At 44.8% G+C, this 18,045-nt stretch overlaps 2 protein-coding genes across 2 annotated transcripts; both read left to right on the top strand.

The window, feature by feature from the left end:
* Positions 1 to 702: 702 nt before the first annotated feature.
* LOC102510281 (olfactory receptor 2A12) lies at positions 703 to 2,932 on the top strand. Its single transcript, XM_006178512.2, has 3 exons — positions 703 to 708; positions 1,163 to 1,218; positions 1,975 to 2,932. The coding sequence occupies exons 1-3, from the start codon at positions 703 to 705 to the stop codon at positions 2,930 to 2,932; spliced, it is 1,020 nt and encodes a 339-aa protein (XP_006178574.2).
* Positions 2,933 to 11,156: 8,224 nt separating this feature from the next.
* On the top strand, positions 11,157 to 12,803 carry LOC116668200 (olfactory receptor 2D3-like). The gene is made up of 2 exons (XM_032494814.1): positions 11,157 to 11,184; positions 12,064 to 12,803. The coding sequence occupies exons 1-2, from the start codon at positions 11,157 to 11,159 to the stop codon at positions 12,801 to 12,803; spliced, it is 768 nt and encodes a 255-aa protein (XP_032350705.1).
* The last annotated feature ends 5,242 nt before the right edge of the window (positions 12,804 to 18,045 follow it).

Here is an 18,045-nt window from a genome sequence, read left to right on the forward strand (position 1 = left end):
ACAGACTTGAAAATTGGTTAGAACCAGATAGGAAAGAGCTTATTATAGTCTAAGGAAGCATGAGAATGGGCTTAAGAGATGAAACAATGTCTGCTGGTGGGTGGACAAGGAAGGCAGGCCAGGAGTGGGCTGCTGGGAAAGACCAGGTCTGGGATGTGGACAGTGGAAAGGAGGGTGTGAGCACCTCCTTATTCTCAGCCCTCATCCTGGCTTCAGGGTTTGCCATTTGCACTGCTGACCAATCCTCATCTCTTGGATGTATCCCTCTAAAACTCTGAGCTTCCCTAATTCTCTTCTTCCCTTCATAAACATTCCTGATCTGGATCATTTTTCTTCTCTATCCAATTATTATTGTTCCCTAAAGCTCAGCACAAAAATGTCACACCATCTTCTTTTGCCCATAGCCTGGACAACTTCTCCATCCCCAGACCTCCACCATCATCCTGTAGCAAGCAGTCCTCACAATTATGTTTTCAGCCCTGTCCTCTGGAACCTAGATGCTTGAAAAGGTCATGATAGCTCCTCTCTCCTCCCCCACTCCTGCCACCCAGCTTCCCATATCTAAATTGCTACCATTTATTGAACAATTTCAATAGACCAGATGTATTTCATGCAGTTTCCTCCATGGAAGAGGTACTACAGTTGAAGCACATGGGACTCTGAGAGGCTAAGTGACTTAGGAGTAAGTAAAGAGGGCACAAGATGCAGGTGTGTTGACATCTGAGTCTCTGCTCTATGTCTCCTATGCTCTGGTCTCTTGTCTCCAGCTCCTGCCAACACAATCCTGTTCAGCTGACTTCTCAGCTCAGCCCTCCCCTTGGTGCTCTTGGCACTGATGCAATCACAGGTTTCCAGCCTGGTGTTCTGACATCAAAGAGTAGCAGACCCAGAAGATTCCTGTGGAGTAGTCAAGCCCAACAGCCTCACTTAAAAACGGGGCTGTGAAGTTCACAGAGGGGCATGGAGTTACCTAAAATCACACAGAAAATCAGGGGCAGAGTTAGGACAAGCCCCCACTCTTCTGATTTCCAGACTCCTCCCACTTATATTAACCCTTTTTACTTGTCTAGTGTTTTGTATTTTGCAAAATTTCTTGACATATGGTATCTCATATACTTCTTGCCATTACCCTGTGCCATAATGTCTCGTTTCTATCCAACAGATGGGGAAACTGAAGCCAATGGAGGTGAAGGGGCTTGCCCAGATCCACACAGCTTGGTAAGTGGCAGCCATGGGACACTCAGGAAGAGCCAAATTTAAAATGTGGTCATAGGGTGGTAATTGAAAGGATTCAATGGAAAATTCCACAGATATCCAATCACAGGAAACAAAGCTTAGACAGACCTCGGGGGCTGAGGGTAGCAAGTCAGGAACCAAAGTCACTCTCTCAGTTTCTCAGAGCTGTGAGGTCCCTACTCTCTGCTTCTCAGCATGTCTGCTTTCTTACCTCTGTAGGGCCTCCACATTTCTTCTCTATGGCTTCAGCTCCCCTGGGGCTTTGGGTCACCACCACACCAGCTCTGGGTTGGCAGTACCTCAGGCACCCACCACAGCCTGCTGACCTGGAGTTTTGGTGCCATCATTTTAAATTTTCAGCAGAGAACTATTCTTCAGATTTGGACAAGTATACACCCTTGGAAGAACTCAGCAGTGGCTGGGGGTTGTCTGGGGACCTGTTACAAACATAGCTACCTAATACCTTGCTTTCTATAGGGGAAGATGGGTTCCAGGAAAGGGCCTGAGTCAGGCATCCTATATTCTAGTACAGGCATGAATCCAGATCCTCTGACTTATCTCCCACTGCCAGAGTTGCCCTAGTTTCCTGTCTCTTTTCATTCAACTCAACAAAGGTTTGATCAAATCTGGGCAAGCTACTGTGCAAGGAGCCATGTGTGTGGCTCAGTTTTGGTCAGCTCCATCCTCCCTCCTCCAAGGCTGAGGACAGAAAACAGGGAAGTCCTTGTCTCCTTATAGGCAGATCACCACGCAGAGCCTTGGCAAGGACAACCACAGCTCTGTGTCTGAGTTCATCCTCCTTGGCTTCTCCAGTGAGCCTCAGGTCAGAATGGTTCTGTTCACCTTCTTCCTCCTCCTCTACCTCATGACCCTTCTGGGCAATGGACTCATTGTCACCCTGATCTACTTGGATACACACCTCCACACACCTATGTACTTCTTTCTCAGTGTCCTTTCCTTGGTGGACATGAGCTATGTCACCACCACTGTGCCCCAGATGTTGGTTAACCTGGTATATCTAAGGAGGACCATCTCCTGGGGAGCTTGTGCAGCACAGATGTTCATCTTCTTGGTCCTGGGCATTGCTGAGTGTGTTCTCTATGCCATCATGGCCTATGACAGGTATATGGCCATTTGCTTCCCCCTTCACTACACCCTACTCATGAGCCGTCCCATTTGTATTAAGATGGTCACAGTCTGTTGGTCCATTAGCATAGCGGGGGCCCTGATCTACACTGTCTTCACCATGCGTCTGCCTTATTGTGGCCCCTACAAGATAAACCACTTCTTCTGTGAGGTCCCTGCTGTCCTGAAGTTGGCCTGTGCAGACACATCCTTCAATGACCGGCTGGACTTCATCTTGGGTTTCATCCTGCTTTTGGTCCCGCTCTCCTTCATCCTGGCCTCTTATGTCCGTATCTTTGCCTCCATCTTAAGAATCCATTCATCCCAGGGGAGACTCAAGTCCTTCTCCACGTGTGCTTCCCACATCACTGTGGTCACCATGTTCTATGGGCCAGCCATGACCATGTACATGAGGCCTGGCTCCTGGTATGACCCAGAGAGGGACAAGAAGCTAGCCCTTTTCTACAATGTTGTCTCTGCCTTCCTCAACCCCATCATCTATAGCCTCCGGAACAAGGATGTAAAGTGGGCCTTTCTGAAAGTACTTGGCAACAGAGGGACAGCTCAGTGACCCAGGATGTTTCAGAGTTGTCCAGAGTCATGGGCAGATTTGATGGGGCTCATGTAGTATCATAAAACTATGTCAATTCTGACCAACTTGAGCCTTTCTGGGGCTATGAGCTACCTAGAAAGGATGAGACCACCCCTACATTGAAGTTCTCCCCATTGGTTGGAAAATTTCCAGCCACCACCACCCAGTGACACAGCTGGGATTGAAGGCAAAGGATTTCTTTTACAGCAGCTATGTCCTTATGATTCAAGACCATCAGCTTTATTGCTTTTCCTGGGTTCTCTCCTCATCTCTGAAAGTTTATGTCAGTTTTAGTATAATCACAGCCAAATGTTTAACATGCACACATGCTTGTCTAAGTGTAAAGGGTTGGTGGGGGGCAGTGGGGCAGTGAAGATGACATAAATCATGGACAGATTATGCAGGGACAGTCTTGTATTACTGTCTGATATACACTCACAAATAACATTAGCATAACTTTTTGTACTAGGTGCCATAAAATCTAAGCTGGAATTGTTTAGATATATTTATGTAACAATATGGCTAACAATCTGGTCTGAACTCAGCTTATGAAACTGACTCTTACCTGGTTTTACATTTTAAATCTTACTTTTACTTTAAGAAAATAAATATGTATGTTTCATAAAAGAAAAGTATGTGTGTATATCTATCTATATCTGTATATATGCATCTCTCTCTCTGTGTACATCTGTATGATGTGAGAGTCAGAGTGAGTTATACAGAAAAAAATTATAAAATCTTTTCTATATATAACAAAATTCCCATTTTATCACATCTAAAACAAACACGTTAATATTTTGCCATATTTAGTTTGAGTCTTTTCTTTTTTTAAAAGAAGGATTAAATAATTACACATAAAGTTGAAGTGCTCTTTGAATATCCTCACCTCCTCTGAATCAACTACTATCATTAAATTGAAGTCTATTCAGTGAGTTTTTAAGCTTTTGCCTACATACAATTGTATCCATAAACAATACATAGAATTGTTTTTGTATGAATTTTAAAATTCATAATGGTAGCATATCAGTATCACTCTAAAAAATTTTAAACTCTGTTTCTGACATCTATCTGATAATTATAGGCCTAACTCATTCTCTTTCACAAGCATTTTAATGTACCACATTTCATTTATCTAATTCTTTGTAACTGAACATCTGTTTATATCCAATTTTTTTTACTGTTTAAACAATTCTGCAACAAATGTCTTTGGACATTTCTCCATATGTAAGCATTTTTCCTAGGATTTATGTATAGCAGTGAACTTGGCTGATTTTAGAATCCAACAACTTTTAAACCTACTAGGTACTCTGAAATTATTCTTCTCAAGTAGGGATACCATTCCACAACTTTCATTCGCATCAGCACTTGATTATGTCACCCATCTCAGCCATTCTAAAGTTCCTCTCTACCTCACAGACGGAAAGTGGAAACATCGTTTTTTGTTTCATTTATAATTCCCAGATTGCTAGTGAATTTACCATCTTTTCGTAAGACTGTTGGTGGTATTACGTAGTGAAGTCAGCCCTGGGGTCAGACTTCTGTGTTCTAACCTCAGCTCTACCCGTTAGTGACTCAGTGATGATGGGCAAGTTACCTAAATTCTCTGAGTCTCAGTTTCCTCATCTGTTAACGGGAAGAAAATCCTATAGACCTCAGAGGGTTGTTGGAGGGATTAAATGAGATAATACATGTAAAGCATTTATCATAATGAAAGACAAACAGTAAGTGTTCAATGAATGTGAGATACTGTTTACCTTTTCTTAATTTGTAGTTTACCATATATTTTGGATATTATGCTTTGTCTATTACATGCATTGAAAATATTTCTCTCAGTTTATTACTTGTTTACTTTATTGCAGAAGTGTAGTATATGTTTATTTTTAAATTTTTATAATAGATGCAAACAAGCAGAAGAAAATGGAAATCGCCCATTACTTTAGACTTAGGGATAACTACAGTTAACATTTCAGGGTCTAAAAAAATTTTAATTGCTTTTATTAGTATTTTTGAAGAAATATATTATAATATAATTCATAAACAATTTATTCTTTCCATGATTTTAAAAATTGAATTACACAGTATGTATTCTTCTGTAACTTGATTTATTCAGTCAATATAGGTTTTGACATTTTTCCATGTTGATTTGTTTTCACTGCTGAAAAGTATTCCTTTCACTTTTTTTGGCAAACAGAATAGAATAACAACTTTTAATGAATAGAATTCTTACTGAATTTATGAGTCTTTTCCTTATGCCTTTTCTTAAATGAACATATGTCAAAGATTTCATTGAGCTGCAGGAGGAGAGACTGGAGAGGTGGACCAGATTCAGCACAGGAAGGGCTTTGGAGGCTGGACAGAGGAGTGGAGACTAAATTCTACATGTGGGAACCGATGCAGGCTTCAGAGCAGCGGAAGAATAAAGTCAGAGCTGCGGGTTAGAAAAGATGGCTGTAGCCGCTGTGAGAATGCACGTTGCCCAGAGCCTGGCTGTTGAACTCAGGCCCTGCTGCTTGAGAAGGGAGGCAGATCACAGATCTAGAAACCCTGGTTGCTTGCAGGAGGACTGCCAGGGAGAGGATGCTCCAGGCTGGGCCAGGGAAATGCTGGGAAAGAAACAGCCCTCCAGAGGGGTGAGGAGGCCCCTGAGGTGGGGGCTTCACCAGGGGGCAGGCAAAGTCCTCAGAGGGAGGTCTGAAGGTCTCAGAGGGAGCCAGAGTCAGATTCAGCTGGGCATGGACACCACCAAATCCTGAGCAACCCTCGAGCAGAGGGAGAGGCCTTCAGTGCCTGATCCATCCTGCAGTGGACTCCACACTGAGGTCAGCATCAGGAGAGCAGGGAGCAGGACAGAGACCTTCACCCAGGAGGAAGCACCCGGCCCTCACTGTGGCCACAGAAGTGGCCAGTAAGGAGGGGTGGGAAGGGATGTCATCCAGGGAGTGCAGGACTCAGTGAAGCTCTAGGGGGGCTCTGGCCCCAACTTTCTGCCAACCTATCACACAGGGATGCAGGCTAGAATGAGCCCAGGAGGACCAGCCTAAGGAGCCTGCCTGTCCCAGAAGCCAGACTCTTGGGCTCCGCTCTCACCAGCCTCTCCCCTGTGCGGCTCCCAGCTTCCTGCCCAAGCCCCAGTCTGGCTCCTGCAGGGAAGCGTTGGGCCAAGTACCGAATGTAACTTCATTCCCCCTGGGCCACCTGGGGGCAGGTGGCCCTCTCATGCTCAGGAAGGATGGAGCCTGAAGTTCCTTTTGCCCTCCAGGCAGGACTGAACTCCTCCCTGTGCCTTGGCCAGAGACATCAACAGGGAGGGCTCCAAAGTCTTCACTGCGACCTCACTCCCTCAGAATCGTAGGGTGCAAGTTCCTTCTGCTACCTGTCCTAGGTCCTTGGTGCTAGAGTCCTCGAGAGGTGAGAGGCCACAGCGGGGGCCTGGCCCCTTCTTTCCTGCTTGAGAAAAGCTTCTCATCGAGCGACTTGAAATGACAAAACACACCCTCATGGGGCTGAGACCCAAGAGGCCACTGGGCAGTTCCAGACATCCACAGGCACCGTTCTTTATAAGACGCATATGAAAGTGTACCATGTCCTACACCAAATGTAATTAATGTATCACTTCCTAATGGCTATGTAAGAATTTAATAAGTTGCCATTGACTAACTGATAAAATGGGATACTTAAGAGTCATTTAACTATTCACTAATTTTTATTCTGAGAGATCCCTGTTTTTGAGCCAATAATCTTCCCTTTGAGATCTCTGTGAAAGCTCCAGGACCCTAGACACTTTGCCCACAGTTTCTAATGGATGAAACAGCCCTGGGGATACCACCTCAGGGGGAGGGGACAATTTCATGGCTTTCGTCACTCTAGACCTCCCAGGGTGCTTTATTTTTTTCCTGGGGAAGGAGGAGCAGCTGAGAGAAGTCCTGCCCTCAGGGCCCTGTCTGAGCCCCAGGACACACACACCCTCCCCAGCATCCACACTTGTGTCCCCAGCTCAGCCTCACATTCCCCCTGCCCGACCTGGACCTCCAGGAGGGCCTGGCCCGAGCATCCTTGGGGAGTGATGCTCCTGAGCAGGAGCCTGGTGCTTCCTTCTTGGCAGGAAGGTGGCTAGGGCCCCGGGGGCCACATGCCACGCAGGAGTGACCCCCTGAGTCTGAGGGAACCCTGCCTATAACCTCCTTCCCTGAAGGGTTATAAGCTCAGGACAGCAGCGCCCCCAGCCATTCTGGGGAGCACCCAGGCTTGTGGGGAGCTCCAGGTAGAAGCCCAGCCTGGTTGGGTTCCCACTCACTTCTGTCTCTCTCCCCATGTCTATGTGAGTCTCTGCCGCTTTCTCTCTCTGTGTCCATCCCGCTTTCTCTGTCTTGAGTCTGTTATCATCTGTCTCTGCCTCTCTTTCTTTCTTACCTTCCATCCCTCTCCATCTGTCTCCTTCTGTGTTTGTTCTGCCTGCTGACTCTGAAGTTTTTGTCCCATCTCCCTGATCCTCTTTCTGCGTCTCTGGCTCCATGTTCACTCTGACTGAGTCTTCACCTCGCTCTGTGCCTTTCTTTCCCTCTTGATGTCTATTTATCACTCGCTCTGCCTCTGGAGTTTCCTGCAGCGCAGTCCCGCTCAGGCCATCCCTGCTTCTCTCTTCTCCCCAGCTCATCACTGCCTCTTTGACTCACGTGGAGTTCCTCCTGCAGCACTTCTCTGAGTCCTCCCCTCGAACCTGGTTCTCCGCCCTCCTCCTCCACTGTCCCATCTCCCTCACCATCTCCCTCACCTTCTGGCCCCCTCAGCCTCTACCCCTCTGTCCAGTTCTCCGGTCTGCAGTCACCCTGTCTTCCTGCTCTTGGCCTCTCTTCCAGCTCCTTTCTCCCCAGGAGATTGGCCTTGCCCCACTGCTCTCCACCTGTCCTGTCTGACTGCCTCTGTCTCTTTCTCTGTCTGGTCTCTGCAGCTCTTTGTGCTCCCACTGCCCCTTCTCAGCCCTCCGGTGCCTCTCTCTCACAGTCCTGGCTCACACTCCACCTTCCCAGCATCTCCGACATCCCTCCCCATCTTCTCCTTTCTCTCCCTGCCTCTTTCTCCCTTTGTGTCTCTACCTTGTCCTGTCCCCCTGACTCTCCCATTGGGTCTCCGTGTCTCCCTGCCTCTTTCCTCTAGTCTTTTGTCCTCTTCTTATACAAAGAGAAGAAGAAATGTTCCCCCACCTTCCTCCTCCTTCTGAGCCCTGCCCCTTCTGTTGATGTCATTTGCACTCCTGGCATCTGTTTTCCTCTCTCCTTGTCTGTGCCCCCAGATTCTAGTTCTCTGTGCCTCTCTCTGCCTCCTTGCCATTTGTGTTTGTGTCTCTCTCTCCCTTCTGGGTCCTTCCTATCTTTTCCCATCATTCTCTGTTTTTTGTTTTGTTTTGTTTTGTTTTTTGCTTCTAGTTTTACCTATTTCTCTGGGTCATTCTTAACTCCTGCAGGTCTGTGCTGATGCTGTGTGTGTGTGTGTGTGTGTGTGTGTGTGTGTGTGTGTGTGTGTGTGTGTGAGGTGGGGGGAAGAAAGTGGGAGGGAGAAGAAAATATATATCTTCAGAATTTGACAGAATCAGATATTGTTGTAATTAACCTCCTTTCTTTTTATAGATAAGAAATCATTACCTGCTCAGAGTCACAGCAGTAAAGGGCAAAAGTAAAAATTCAAAACTATCCTGAGTCTTGCTTCACCTAGCCTGTGCTGCAGGAGAGTAGATATGTAAGGAAGAGATAAATATAAGAGTCCAGAGTGAAAAAGAAAACAAATTTTCTCTGATTTCTTTTACATCCTAACAAGGGACCAAGGCTGGCCCCCAGCCCTAAGCCTGAGCCAGTTTGGGGACTACAGGCTCACCCCTACCAGGACCTTGCAATCACACAATCCATTTCTGTCTTCTCATTGGTAACAGGTCACCATCAGACCTGGCTGTCACAGGGTCAGAACCTGAGGTTCAGAGAGGCCAAGCAACTGGCCCTTAAGACACACAGCAAGCCAGCCAAGAGAAGTAAGAGTAGAAACCAGTCTCCAGGCTCCACTTTGGACAAAGACACAAACTCATCAAAGGGCAAGGAGTCCTGGGGGGCAGAAGCCTGTCTCCCACATCTCCTTTGCTTCCTCAGCCCTCACCCTGCAGGTCCAAGCTGGAGATAAGAACTGGGCAGCTTCAGATCACCACAGATCTTGTTTAAGATTTGCATCTTTCAGGACCTATCTCCTATTCAAAACACATTTACCTTAACCAATAAATGTACTTGCATTAAACTACACAAGCTGATTCCCAAATGCAGCTCAGTGGAGGAGATGAGCCAGGGCAACTGGAGAGGGTCTCCCTTGCTTTTTCCTCTGGGCTTCTCCAGGTTCAACGTGTCTTTCTTCATCTCTGACCTTCCTCCCTCATATCTACCCTTTACCTAATTAGTCTGAATGGAGAAATCCTTATACAGTCTATCTTCAAAGTATCATTTGAACTTCATTCGTTATTATAAAAGTGATTTATGTTTATTGTGGCAAATTTGGAAAGTTCAGAGAATTTTAAGAAATAAATGTCACCTATAAATCTAATCACCAGGAACAACCACTGTTAACATCTTGGTATATTCCTTTTCAATTTTTAGTCTATGCACATAGATCTTCATACTATTAGAACTGGGTCATATATAGTTTCATATTCTGCTTTTTAACTTAACAACCTGTTGGAGCATTTCCCCACAATGTCAAATAGTCTCCAAAGTATTATTTTAAAGGCTATAAGGTATTCCATCATATCAATATACTATAATTTATTTAAGCAATCCTCTTTTATAGGACACGAAGGTTGTTTCCAGTTTTTCCCACTAGAAATAATACCACAGTAAACATCCTTGATGAAAATCTCTCCTCACAGCTCTGATTCTTCACCATGCAAAATTCTTAAAAGTGAAATTACATACTGTCCAATTTCCCAGCAGAAAGATTTGAGTAATTTATTTCCCATATGAATTCCCTTGTCAATAGATAAGAATTTCTGTTTTACTAAAAACTGGCCGATGCTAGGCATTATCATTTTAAAAGAACTTTTGCCAATATATAGGTTCAAAGCTATTTCGTTGACGTTTTAACTTGCAGCCTTTAATTATTGCAAAGTTTATACTTTTTGTGGGTTCATTCTTCATTCAGTCTCTTCTTTTGTGAGTTGATTATTCGTATCTCATTCTTGGTTTTCCGTGTTTTTCTTTATAAAGAGAGAACTTTATATTTGAATGACATTAATCACTTGTCTTCCACATATGCAACAACTATTATTCTTTTTTTTAACTTAAGAGAAAAATTTATTTTTTATATGGCCAAAAACATTCATCTCTTCCTTTGCTTTTTCTTCCTTTATTTTTATCCTTACGTGAAAGAAAGAAAATATTGGCATTTAGGCAGGGAGAATGTGAGCAGCTTGAGTATAATATGGACACAGGGGAACTGAGAAAGAGCCAGCTTTCTCTTTACAATTAATTAAGTAGATCAGTGGCTCTCGAAGTGTGGCTCCCAGCCTCTGCAGTACCTGGAAACTTGCTATTTCTAACAAATTCTTGGGCTGTACCCCAGACCTTCTGAATCAAAACTCTGGGTGTGAGGCAGAGCAGCATATGACAAGCCCTCCAGGTGATTCTGATCCACAGTGAAGTTTTAAAGCACTGGGCTGGAGGAATTGGGGTTTGTGGCTGGCTGCCCAAGTGATAGGAGTAAGGAGTCCTGAACAGGGAGACAGGGGAGATGGGAGAAGTTTCCAGGAAGGAGACCAGACTCCAGGAACATGACAGCTGACTGGAGACTACAGGGGAAAGGCAGCTGCAGAGATAACTTAGGGGCTTTCAATATTAAATGTTCATTTTTAAAACAGTTTTCTGTTCTGTGCTGCATTGTAAGTCATCTTCATTTTACTGACACCTTCAGGACAAGTTCTTACAAATAGTATCCTTGTGTTGGTGAGGTTCGAGGGCACAAAAGAGAAAAAGAATAGGGATGAATCACTGGAGAAGTCAGTACCTACACAAGGAAGACAGTGAGCGGGGGTCAAGGATTCAATGAGAGCCAGGATTTTAGAGCAAAGTACCAGGGAGGCACAAGAAACTCTCAAAAATATTGGGGAAATATAGAGCAGCTCAGATGAGGAGCTATGTTGCTTTATTTGTTTACTAAAGGGAAAGGGATCAACACCATGAGACTGAACGACTTGGAATATTCAGGTGATGCTTAAGGGCCTTTCTCTGTCCCACCATAAAATATTCATCCATATATTTTCTCCTAGATTGCCTTACAGTTCTATTTTTTGCATTTAACTCTGTAATGTATTTAAAATTTATCTTGGTAGACCACATGAAGTCACCTTTCCCACCCATATTATTTATAACTCTTTCTTGCCCCTCTGATTTATAACAAATAGTAAGCATTGGGTAAAAAAATAAAATAAAATAAGTTGAATCAATGACATAATTAATGAACACCAGTAAAGTTTCATTTACCAGAAAGAGCTAGCTCTTAAATATTAATGTTAACATTTACCCTACATAGCACTGACTTTAATCCTCAATTCTAATTTTAATTCTAATCCTAACAGGAATTTTTTAAAAAAAGAAAAAAACCTTCACCCAAATAATGAGTGTGATAGTCCTAACACTGATCTTAAACCAAGGCTTAGCAAGCTCTGCTGTCCCGAGAGAAAACACAAAAAGGGAGGAATAATAGGGAGAAACGCGAGGTTACCTCAGGAAAAGGAGAAGCAGAATGGAGCATAATGTACAGCGCTTCCCTGACTTGGTCTTCACCATTTCATCCCTGTGGCCCTCAATTAAATTCTGAAGCAGCCCCAGCAACACTCAAACGGCCATAGGGCCATATCCAGCAGTGCCCCCATCTGCTAATCCAAGCTTCCTATTAGGAAATGTAAATGAAACGACTGTGAAAATTCCTTGGCATAGAAACTCAATAAATTACATATCCCCCCGAACTCTTTAAATAGGCAGATTACGAAGCAGGAGCTCAACCAGTCCGCTGTGACAGAATTCATCCTACTGGGCTTCGCCCTCAGCCCCAGGACCAACCCTCTGCTCTTCACCTTCTTCTAGTCTCTTACCTACTGATCCTCGTAAGCAACAGCCTCCTGAGCACCCTCATCCTCCAGGACATGTGCCTGCACACGCCCATGCACTTTTCCATCAGGGTCCTGTCCATGCTGGACATGTGCTTCACCACCACTGCCGTGCCCCAGATGCTCGTGCAGGTTCTCAGCAAGAGAAGAGCCATCTCTTTTGCTAGATGTGTGGCCCAGATGTACATCTTCCTCCTCTTTGGGATCGCCGAGTCCTGGCTTTTCTCCATCATGTCCGTGGACAGGTACCTGGCCATCTGCCACCCGCTCCGGTACAAGGTCGTCATGAGCCGCTGTGTGTTCCTCCTCACGGTGGGCATCTGTGCAGCCTATGGTATGGTGGGCGGCCTGTCCGATACCTTCTTTGCTATGCGCCTGCCCTATTGTGGCCCTAATGAAATTGACCACTACTTTTGTGAGGTCCCTGTGGTCCTGAAGCTGTCCTGTGCAGACACATCCCTCAATGACTTGGTGGACTTCGTCACAGGCTTCAACATCACTGTGGTCCCACTCTCCCTGGTTGTCACTGTCTATGCCAACATCTTTGCCACCATCATGAAGATCTGCTCAGCCCAGGGGCGAATCAAGGCCTTCTCCACCTGTGCCTCCCACATCACTGTAGTCACCATGTTCGCCATTCCGTGCATCATCTTGTACATGAGCCTGGGCTCTGACTTCTTGTCAAAACAGTGGCAAGAAAATGTCCCTTTTCTATAACATGGCCACAGCCTTCCTCAACCCTGTCATCTACAGTCTGAGGAACAAGGATGTGAAAAAGGCTCTCCTCAAGTTGACAGGACAGGGCAGGGCCCCAGAGTGAATCTTTAAAGCTGAAGATCGAGGGAGCTGTCCAGTGCAGGACTCACCAATCCCTCGGAACTCTTCCAGGAGACCTGGAAGAGCTGGACCCCATAAAGCCAGCCTCACCCTGGCCCAGTGGGAGGGAACAGGGTGCTTGGACACTGGCAGCATCTGTGACGGTGTGGTTCAGGACAAAGACGGTCGTGAAGACCGAACACAGTGGTCAGGAGCCTGGACCCTAAAGCCAGGCAGATCAGAATAAGAGACTTGGTTTTTCTGATTACTAGGCATGTGAATTCTTGCAGGTCATTTAACTACTCTAAGGTTTGTATCTCTTCCATACGAGGAAGTTGTAATGATTAAATGACATAATACATGAAAGGTGCTTGTCAAACAGTAATCTTTTAACAAATGTTAGTTCTAATTTTTAAAGTTTATTACTCAGGGATGAACTATAGTAACCACACAGGAACCTATGGGGCCTTCCTGGGACAGAACCCTCCCCACCACCATGTTTTCCCCGTGCCTCTTGTCGGCAGAAAAACTTCAGCCTACTAGGCCTTTCCCAAGTTCCAAAGAATAAATTTAATCAGAGAAATGAAAAAAAAAATGCAGAAAGAAAGGGAAATAGTCAAGCAAGACAAAATAATAATAGTTTAGACATTAAGCAAAGTCAAGGACCTTTACTTCCTCCTCGTGTGCTATAGGTAACATTCTAAGCCACATCCTTCAGCTGTTTTGCAGATACTGAGAGCCCCACCAGATGGAAGAAGTTAACTGTATGCTGACCACAAGCATGTAGACCCCAGACTGGTTGGAACCAGAAGGTTGAGGATGTCGACTACCGATTACTTCACCACCAAACAATCAGATGAATGTCAGTAGCTGATCATGCACCTCACAACCTCCCTCCCTCGCCATGTCTTTAAAAACCTTTCCCTGAAAGCCATGGGGAGTTCGGGACTTTTGAGCACTAGCTACCTGGACTCCTTGCTTGTCCCCCTGCAATAAACGCTGCACTTTCCTTCACCACTATCTGGTGTCAATAGATTGGCTTTACTGTGCGCGGGCAACTGGACCCAGTTAGGTCGGGTAACATGATCAACCGTAAATTGGCTGCAACCCTTCTGGGCTGTGGAAGTGACTGGAGCCCCAGAGAGAAAGGGGTAGAGGGGTGGGAGCAGAGAGGAGAGTGGGAGTAGAAAACTCAAGAACTGTAAAGTAGGGAATATTAAGGTGAGGAAGAGACAGACCTGCGACAGAGGAACTGAACCTGTATCTACAAACTGTGCCAGTTAGAGCATCTGAGGTCAATTGACATTGTCTTAGAAAGGGGAAAAATTCCATTTTATGACCATCTTTTTCCATTCTTTTGTATTTTCATATCTCTTGATTTCATTTCCCTTGTTTCTAACAAAGTTCATTTTTTTGAAAACTGTAGTCTCTCTTGCTGATCTCAAGGAAAAGGGACAGAATGAGGGGAATTAGAGGGTGGAGGGTAGATAGAATGTTCCCTCTAGATGCAAAATTTAGGGAGTCCAGAGAGAGGTTAAAAATTCTATGAGGAGTTTTATGCTGTGTTCCCTATTGCTTGGAGTGACCTTCCCTGAAACTCTTGATTATTTTTCATTGAATCTTCACAAACGTGAATTGTTTTTTCTCAGGCTGCACCAGTCTGCAGGGTCAGGTGACTGGGCGTCAGCCATATTTACTGACTGCTTGCTGCTACAGGAACTTCAGCACCCAACAAAGCAATCCCTATGAGGTTCTAGGGACATGTCCCATAAGCTACCATCCAGCCCCTTTGGGTTCTGCTTTCCCAGCCCCTGCTGATGTGCACTGCCTATGAAACTCCTTGCAGAAAATCAGCTGGGCTGGCCAAAAAATATAACATGAGTGTCTGTGCCCTCCGTGAGAGACCAGAGTCCAAGTCAAGGGTGCAGGTTTACAGTGTCTCTAAAGGTATTACTCCACCCTACCATCCAGGAGCCACAGTATTGCATAAATAATGAAGAAAAATTAAAGGCAAATAACAACACAGAGTATATAATTGCAACATACTTACAGATATGTGAATAATGTCGTTGACACAGAAAGGGCACTTACAAATTGGTAAGAAAAATACAAACACAAGTGAGAGTAATCAGTCTAGGCCCTGATTATATGACAGCCAGGACTTTCCCAAAGCCCAAGCTGTGGCCAGAGCATTGCAAAAAAAAAAGTTTATTTCCATGCAGTCAGCTATGTTCACATTCCAGGTTTTAACAGCTCAGTTTGAACACGTGGTCAAACAAAGTCAAATGAAAGCAGAAAAACCAGCAAAGCAAATTTCAGCTCAATCCAAGATGTACTCACGCTCAGCGGCAGGCTGCCCAATGAGGTAGTAGTGGAAGCAGTCTTTCCCTCTGAGCCTGGTCAGAAAGTCTGCAGAGATGAGGTCTGCAGAGCCCAGAAGACCAACCTGGATGACCTCTGACACTGTATCCAGCTCTGAGGTTCATGATTACTAGAGATTTGCAGAGCAGGAGTGCCAGGCATGTTACCCCTTCCTACATTACTTCCCTCTTACAGGGAGTCCTGATGAAATGTTCCGCCCTCACATGTTCCCAGGGTGGTACTAATCAGAATTGGTTACAGCTATAGATTCCTCGACGTCTCTAATGGGATACATATGGATCTCCTGGCTGCTAGCAGCTGATGGGAATGGTGATCACAGAAATGCTGGGCTTTGCTTCTGATGACACAAAGGATACTGTGCCACATTTCAGAGCCACTAATACTAAGTAGTATTTCATGCCAAGTCTCCAGTCACCTGCAGGGGCCAGACCCCTGCTACCTCCTTTATCTCACAGTCTAAGAAGCTTGGCAAGATCAGAGGCATTACCATTATGGTTAAATCCAGCTGGTTCAAGGTCTCCACCAGGCAGGAGAAGTGGCTGCCACAAGGCCACGCCAGGCAGGCTAGCCCTGCACCAGCTTGCTATTTGTAGCAGTCAGAGTTCACTCAAGAAACTTAGCCACTACACAAGGTATGGATAAAGAGTTTATTTCAGAAATTAGACCTCACACAACTGTGGCAAGAACTGGGGAAGTAAAGATCTGGAAGGGGTATTGGAGGATCAGAGTAAAATCACTATCCATTCATCCCAAACCAATGGTAAAGGTAAGCAAGTCAGAGCTTACAGGAAAATCTGATAAGCCCCAGGTCCAGTCACTTAACAGACCACAACAGAGGAACTCCTAAAGAGAGATCTCTGGAAACCTGTTGCCTCTGAGAGTCCCAGCCAAGCATTCAGCTGTGGGACTGTGGTCCCAGGGCCGGCTTTTGGTTAAATAAGCTTGCCAAGGAAACCAAGGACAAACTAGGACCCACAGAGCACTCAGCGTCTAGCCATCACTATATCTGATCATGAAGACTTTTCGTCAAACCAAGTAGGAACCACTACTTCTGCAGACAAATCCCAAAGCACACAGAGAAGGGGATTCTGGGAAACAGTTCCCACCCTAAGCAATTAGGGATTATTTTAGGAATAATGGATTTATTTTAGGAATTAGACCTTACACAATTGTGGGAAGAACTGTGAACCAAATTGAAAATGCCACAATCCAGCCATCATTATAGCAAAACATCTTTATTCTGTATTTTTCATTATGGTTTCCTATGTAACAATAGATAACTAGTACAGAGAAATTGCAAAGATCTCAAGAAAACTTTGGGGGATGATGGTTATAATTATCTTGATTATGGTGATGGTTTCATGGGTATATTCATATTTCAGAACTCATCAAGTTGGAGACTTTAAACATCTACAGTTCATTGTGTGTCCGTGTACTTCAGTCAAGTGAAAATGCATTATGAAAGCATCTGGATGGGAGGAGATTTTCACCCAATTGCTAGGAGATTCTAGTCCCCCCTACAAATATCACTTCACTAAAATACAGCTCAGTTATTTAGTGACATGAGGGCTTCTGCATCCTAAATTGATTCTCTTTTAATAGTACTAAGTGAAAAAGGACCTGTATTAAATCCCTGAACTCTATTTTATATGATCTTCATTGTTTTCTCTTAAATTGTTCGTCTTCAGAACTTGTTAAATCCCTGATTCAGCTATAGCCAGGTCACTGATCTGGGAATCTAGAGGTCATCTTGTACCCACCAATTTGAACGTATTTTCTTGTCCAGTGCTCAAGCACTCAATCTCATGTTCATTTAGTAACAAAAAAGATGAATATCCATGCCAGTTCTTGGCTAGGTCTTGTAAACTGGTGATATAGAAATGAATCAGATATGGGACTTGCATTCATGGACTTGCATTCATGTCTGGTATCTTTGTGCTTCAGGGACACCCACTGTCATAGCCCTTCATGTATTCTGATACATAATCTCACTGAATCTAACCTATTAATACATCATGTGTACCCGTTGGATGTTGGAAATAATTTGGATGGAGAAGTCATGTAGGCTGTGTCCTGGGTTTGTTGCTGGTGTTCATGCTTCTGTGACTTCATTCTGGTGCATTGCCCCAGCCTGTCACTTTGAGGAAAGCCCTCTTCACATCTCTGTTCCGAAGACTATAGATAATGGGGTTGAGGAAGGCAGAGATGACATTGTAGAATAAAGCTAGTTTCTTGTCCTCTTCTGGGGAGGCCTCAGAGCCAGGTCTCATGTACATAACCATACATGGAATAGAGAACATAGTGACAACAGTGATGTGGGAGGCACAGGTGGAAAAGGCCTTGAGTTGCCCTTGGGATGAGCGGATTCTCAAGATGGCAGCAAATATTTTGATGTAGACAATGATGATAAGGGAGAGTGGGACCAACAGAAGGATGAAGCCCAAGATGAAGTCCACCTGGTCATTGAGAGTTGTGTCTGCACAGGCTAACTTCAAGACTGCAGGTACTTCACAGAAGAAGTGATTTATCTCATTGGGTCCACAATAGGGAAGAATCATAGCAGAGACAGTGTATATTAGGGCACAACTAATACCCCAGAATCCACAGAAGGCCACCATTGACCCACACATCAAAGGGCTCATGATGACTTTATACCTCAGGGGATGGCAAATAGCCACATACCTGTCATAAGCCATGATTGCGAAAAGCCAAGACTCAGTGATTCCTAGCATCAGGAAGATGTACATCTGGGCCACACATC

This window comes from Camelus ferus, chromosome 13, assembly GCF_009834535.1.
Source record: "Camelus ferus isolate YT-003-E chromosome 13, BCGSAC_Cfer_1.0, whole genome shotgun sequence".
NCBI classification, from domain to species: domain Eukaryota; kingdom Metazoa; phylum Chordata; class Mammalia; order Artiodactyla; family Camelidae; genus Camelus; species Camelus ferus.